This window comes from Lineus longissimus, chromosome 2, assembly GCF_910592395.1.
Source record: "Lineus longissimus chromosome 2, tnLinLong1.2, whole genome shotgun sequence".
Lineage (NCBI taxonomy): Eukaryota > Metazoa > Nemertea > Pilidiophora > Heteronemertea > Lineidae > Lineus > Lineus longissimus.
In genome coordinates this window covers 117,293-123,468 of record NC_088309.1, presented here as the reverse complement: position 1 = coordinate 123,468, position 6,176 = coordinate 117,293, and the positions used below count along the sequence as shown (strand labels likewise).

The 6,176-nt window shown below is 46.4% G+C and overlaps 1 protein-coding gene across 1 annotated transcript; it reads left to right on the top strand.

Moving 5' to 3' along the window:
- Window positions 1–667: 667 nt before the first annotated feature.
- Window positions 668–5,588, top strand: LOC135483446 (uncharacterized). Its single transcript, XM_064764394.1, has 10 exons — window positions 668–917; window positions 1,121–1,245; window positions 1,494–1,544; window positions 1,682–1,893; window positions 2,135–2,224; window positions 2,847–2,987; window positions 3,337–3,511; window positions 3,909–4,035; window positions 4,312–4,460; window positions 4,941–5,588. The coding sequence occupies exons 1-10, from the start codon at window positions 706–708 to the stop codon at window positions 5,294–5,296; spliced, it is 1,638 nt and encodes a 545-aa protein (XP_064620464.1). The 5' UTR covers window positions 668–705; the 3' UTR covers window positions 5,297–5,588.
- The last annotated feature ends 588 nt before the right edge of the window (window positions 5,589–6,176 follow it).

The following is a 6,176-nucleotide window of genomic DNA, read 5'->3' as shown; positions in this document are numbered from 1 at the left end:
GAAAACCCGTTGGTTTTGTTAGAAAACTTGGCAGGAATACCATTAGGAGAGCGGCGGGCAATGACGAAAGCATGGACCAGGGTCTTGGTGGATTTCTCCGACCGAAAGTTTCGGATTTGTCGTATCCGATAGAGACCATAGTAGGCTTTGTACACATGTGTCTCCATGGACATGTTGCAATCAAACCATGCACCGAGATGGCGGACACATTGGATATCAATAATAAAATGACATTTGACAATGATCAGAATCCCGGCGTCCACTGCAAAATGAAAAAAGTTCAAGCTGGGCCACCTGAATCATCAGGAAGGACAATATTGAATCAACTTCCTATCAGAAGCCGGATGCCGAATGCCGGATGCCGAGTGACGGATTGAAGTTATCTGTCTCAATTTCAGGATCGGTTTCCGAGGGTTTATCTCATCTGAAACTGTGTCCAGACAGTGCCCAAATCACGCAAAATGTTTTGCGACCATGTTGGACATTGCCTTTGGTCTATTTGACCTTGTCTCATCTCCTTCGAGTGGATTTATAACTTTAGAGCACGGCGAAATCATCATATCATCGATTTCTATGACTCGTTCCCCGAGATGTCTAAATTATTGACTAGAATGTCAAAAAATATCAATTAAATTTAAAAATACGCCCATCACCAAGAACACCCGATGCAACCACAAGTCATCCGATAGCGACCGAGGCGAAGAAATGGTTGTTCTCTACCTATCGCTGTTACTCTTGCTCTGCCCCTTCGCACTCGCCCAATTCTCGGGGTTTAACTTCATCGGAGCCGGCTATGACATCCTGAACGCCAACCCTGATGGTGAAGCTGAGAAGATAGGAGCGGTGGACCCTGGCATCAAGTTGACCAGGAGGGTGTTCTCACTCACATATGAGGAGGAGAGGAAGTCACTCTCGGGGTAGGTAATGGCCTCCTGATGATGAGGCTGAGTAGATAGGGAACCCTGGCATCGAGCTGACCTCACTGATCATTCGGTGTGCCTTAGCGACTCTTGCCAACAGGCAGATATTTGCGTGCGATGAGTAGGCCCTAAACCTGACCCATGGAAGTTACACCCGAAGGTAAAGCCTTGTAAATTTGTGCATACGGTCTTTATTGCAGCGTGTCGATCCCCGATGAAGTGGACTATGCTCAGCGGGACAGCTGCGCCACGCACACACTCGATACCATGTTCTTCGGAGGCAAGAGTTACCAGAAGAAGCTCAACACGTCCGTCAGTCTTGGGGGTAGGTGAATGTTCGTGATCTAATCGCGAATGCGGAGGTCATTTTCACTTTTGACGCGTTCTGAAGTGGCATCTTTTAATACCAAACTATCCTGCAACATCTTAAATTCCAAGACAAATTCACGAGCGTACGTCGTACATGGAGCAAGGTACTAACTATTCTAGTTATAGATTACCAATCCAATTCGAAGACTCATTTGATGATGAATATTCCAAGGGTTTCGTAATAACAAATTCCATTTTTTGCAGGTAACTACGGAGTGCCGGCCCTCCTGGCGTTCTCCTTCAGTGCCAGCGGGCGTAAGTAACAAGTAAAGCAGTCAAGCTATTCCCATCTTTATACCACACACATCTATCTCACCGCCGCAGATCTGACCGTCTTTGAGGTGTTATAAACGCATAACCGAGAGTGGTTACTGTTGTCTCATGTGTTGTAGGTTACAAGAAGGAGACTAGCGGAGTCACTCAGAAGAAGACTGTTTACCATGAGGAGGAGGAGACGTGTAACTATGGTAGCGCGCGCTACAGGATGGAGCTGGCCGCTGCCAAGGGCTACAAGTTAGAGGAAGGATTCCTCCACGCCGGATGTAAGCTGACTACAGCGAAGTCGAATAATGGACATATCGACTTCCTCTCAAACTGGGGCACGGTAGGTTGCCATTTGTTTGGAGGCGCGAAGATATCCATTGGCCAGTGTTAAAAACACATTTTAATCTCTGAGCTTTGTAAGTCCGATATGTTCCTCTGTTCTAATTGGCCCATTTGACATAAGATGCATGTCGTTGTTAAAGCTGATTGGTCCACTATTTGATCAGGGTTTGGTGATATCTCGTGTGACGTTGAAGACCCTTCTAAGCAGAGTAATCTCGAGTAACCATCTTTCTTCACAGCACGTGATCACCGAGGCTAAACTAGGAACGAAAAAGGTTAAGCGAATGGAGAACAAGTTGTCACAACTATTCGAGTTCGCCATGTCAGATGTAAGTTGACCTTCGTATCACCTTGGCGTCGAGGTCACAAGACAGCCTTGTTATTAGAACTGCGACTCTTTTGCCTTTGACCTCATCAGTCATGTGACCTGGCTTCTCTCAGACTGCACAACACAGCGCCCGATTCTCCGAGTTCTCCTGGCTTTTTTCTACCTTGAATGAGTGACCAAAGTTTGCTAGGACTGGTTACCAAAGTTCGCGAAACTTTGTGAAAAACCTACAAAAATAGGAACCACTTAACCATACAAAAAGTATGAAAATACTTCAGCATGTCATTCACCAATTTGGCTGTTATCTATCGATCTATCTAATTGTCTCATAGCCAAGCGGCCATTCAAGCGACCCTGCACAGTTAACTTCGTGGCACCATATAGTCGTATATCTGCTCTGCGAGGCAGATCAGCTCTCCGGCCCTTTTCCCCGTCCATTTCTTTACACCGTCCACCCAAATCCCCTTTGGTCGGCCGCCTTCGACTGTGTCCTGCAGGATGATGTTCGCAAGGGTTCCCATGGCTCTTGTCCCGTGGCCAAACCACCTTAGCTTCCTCCCCTAGCCAGTCATCAGGCTGTCATGGCTCTTTTGAGACTATAGTGTTAGTTTGATCACGTTTAGGTTGGTGGTGCCGTGTCGATTGGCGGAACCTATCAAGGCGCCGGTGGAGTGCTCAAGGTAGATGTGAACAAGTTTGACCAGGAGGCAAACCTCGAGAAGTGGCAGACAGGAGAGACGTATGAATACAGGAAGGGGACAAGGGTGAGTGGAACAGACAAAAGTTGTATCTTGACCGAAGACCATCCGATTCAACAATTCTTGACCAAATTTATTCGTTCTCTTCGGTGCCTTCAACAAGAACACGTAGCGTTTGTATGACATGGACTCGGTATAGACGAAGCGCAGTGTAGGGCAGCCTCTGATCTCAGATTCCATTAGACCCCCACCTAGTGGCCCAACTAAACGCTGATGAAAAAGACTTTCACAAGAAAGTAGTGAGTGTGGATGGACAATTATGAATAGAATTTATTAAACAGTAACACAATTGCGGTAGCACCACTACCATTCCAGTACCATTCACTTCATAGCCTATATTTTCATTACAATGCAGGAGCGGCCAGAACCCGTCCATATTACCCTTGCTAGCATCGACTCGGTCTTCATTCCAAGTTTCTGGAATGGCGCACCATGTTCATTCACCGCAGACGATCTCACCAAGATTCAACAGAACCTGCGGAAAGCCATGGAATATTATCCCAGGATGCTAGGTCTCGGTTTGCCAAAAGGTAGGTTTACAAAACCTTTGTAACCTTTGCCTTTGGTTATAGGAACATTTTGTAGTTTCCAACTACAAACAACCCCGTTGTTTCTAAGATGAGAATGTATGCTTTGACTGCTCGTGGAGATCGGTTTGAGACCGTACTTGCCAATGCGTCTTGGCGTCTAGATGGGTTCCTTTTCGGCACAACCACATCTTAACCACCAAGTTTTATGATGACACAACCAGGGCATGATAGATGACCGATTATGACTTCCCTGTGTTGTCGCCACCACTGGCTAGTGAAACAGCCTGAGATATGGATAACCCTTGGACTAGGAGATGAGAAGTATGGCGTATCTTGACCTGGCAATTATTTAGTCCATTCCTCCCCCTCACTGCTCCCAACAATCTTTTATTATCAGATCCAGTACTGCAGTACAAGCTGTCATGGCCCAAAGGTACTTACGCCATGCAAGAATCCGACAAGGGATGCCCGGATACCAGATGGCTGAAAGGAAGAAGGATTCAAACTACAGGCGATGGCAACACGTACGTGTAAATGGACGAGTCCGAGATGGATTGAATAGTTTTACACCAAAGGAGTATTGGCACTAGCATGCAGGTCTTGGCGCAGGTCTTGGCGCAGGTCTTGGCGCATGTCTTGGCGCAGGTCTTGGCGCAGGTCTTGGCGCAGGTCTGGTGTGCAGGTCTTGTGGGTCTTGCCGCTGCACTCTTATCATCGCGCTGGTCAAGTTGCGCTCCCAATCATCAAGGTCATGATTGCCTCACAATATCAATGTTGTTTCTCTACTCTTCATTTTTAAGCTGGGAGCCTAACGGGATTCACTGGCCCCAAGGAACTCTCACAGACGGCGAGATCACGCAGTCGTTTTGCACTAAGTCTCTCGAAGACGGCGAGTTCGCCTGGCAGAAAGGTCAATATTGTATCTTCAAGGTCAAACAATGCCCAGATGGTAAGTTTTTTAGGAAAACTCACCAAACCCATCTATGTTTGGTTTATATTCAGATGACGGTGCTAAGGAAGCAGGACCAAAGGTTTTTTGATTTATCAAAAGCCCTGATTGGTTCACCCAAAGGTTATGATTGCCGCCAATGCTCAAACCATTATATCGAGCCACAACAGAGGTTATCACATGGGCGTGACCCCGAGTTCTGATGCTCGCACGAGTTAAAGTGTTGTTGTCTCAAAGAGCCAATCAGATTACTCAGATCAAACTAAGGGGTTGGATTTCGGCAGAGTGTGCTGATACAGTGGAACCCCGGTCGGCGACCACCCCAGTAACGCGACCACCCCGCTACCCCGCGACCAAGAATCGCCGGTCCCGAATGGTTTCCTCTCTAATTACCATTACAAGGCCTCCGGGCAGATTTTCAGGTTTCGAGAAAGGTTTCTTGACCTGGGATGTCAATACAATTTTTTACCTGATTTTCAGGTTTCGAGGAAGGTTCCTTGACCTGGGATGACTATGGTTCCAAGGAAGAGAACCTCAAGAAGTTTGATGGCTCAATGCCAGAAGGGGAGTACGCTAAGAACACGAAGATATACTTCTGCTGCAGGAACGACGGTTTGGCAGGCAACCCCATCTTCTTACCTACTGAGGTACCATTCTATCTCCTGGCCAAGGTCAAGAAATGTCAGATTGTACAGAACATGCGCGTCACACAGGAGATCATCCGCTGGGATGATGAAAACTTCTGGAATCTGAGTGCAAGGGATGGCTCGCATCCTTATGATACGTCCCCTAGCGGGAAGAACCATAAGCTCCATTATTGTTATTACCGGCACTAGTTTTGCGCCTTATCCGCTAGTACGACGAGGGCGGTTAACGCTCCGTTATGTCTTATCGTATCACTAACTGCACTTGAAACATGATACACATCCAACGACTGGTCTTGACTACACAAACAACACGTTATATGACGAGACAGGTCGCTCGGGTTTTTATCATGTGTGTCGGCTCGAAACTCCTGATTATCACAGGCTTTTCTCAGCATTTGAAGTAGTGGCAACATTAAATCCAGAGATGATGACCGTCCAAAAGAAAACCTGTATTTCACCAGTAGCATTAAATCAATAACAAACAAAACACCCTTCACATTTTGTTTTTTACTTTAGTTTCTCTTCGGAAAAAGAGAGATTGTTCGAGTCACTTGACTATCTGATGACTATTCATCTGGAGTTTGGATATCACCGTCCTGGCACCAGTTGTTGTCAATATATCCCCGCCTCTCGATATATGGTGTATCAAACCTAGGTGGCCTAGGAGTATCAAAAACCTGTATCTCAAGATGGGATATCACCAGTCTTGCAAACCTCATAGTCTATTTTCAGAGTTAAGGCCATGTGTTCCTGTTTCAACCATCGAGGACAATTGAATCCCAGAAACAGTCATGTATCATTCGACTCCAGAAAGTCAAACAGCTTCCACTGGTTTCCTCCACTGTTATTGACAGTGAAGCCGGAGGATCTTTCTAGGGTCCTCCAGGACAGTATTCTCCTAGAGAAATAGCGTTCCTTTGATCAACATAGCGAGACCGGTTATGTTTTCCTAGTTACTGGTGTTGGTATCAGGAACAGCGAGTTCACGCCAGTTCTTGGATACTGCAACTGTCTCTGTCTAAATGGTTTGATTCTGACAAGAGAATTGTTCATCCAGCCTTACGTTGTT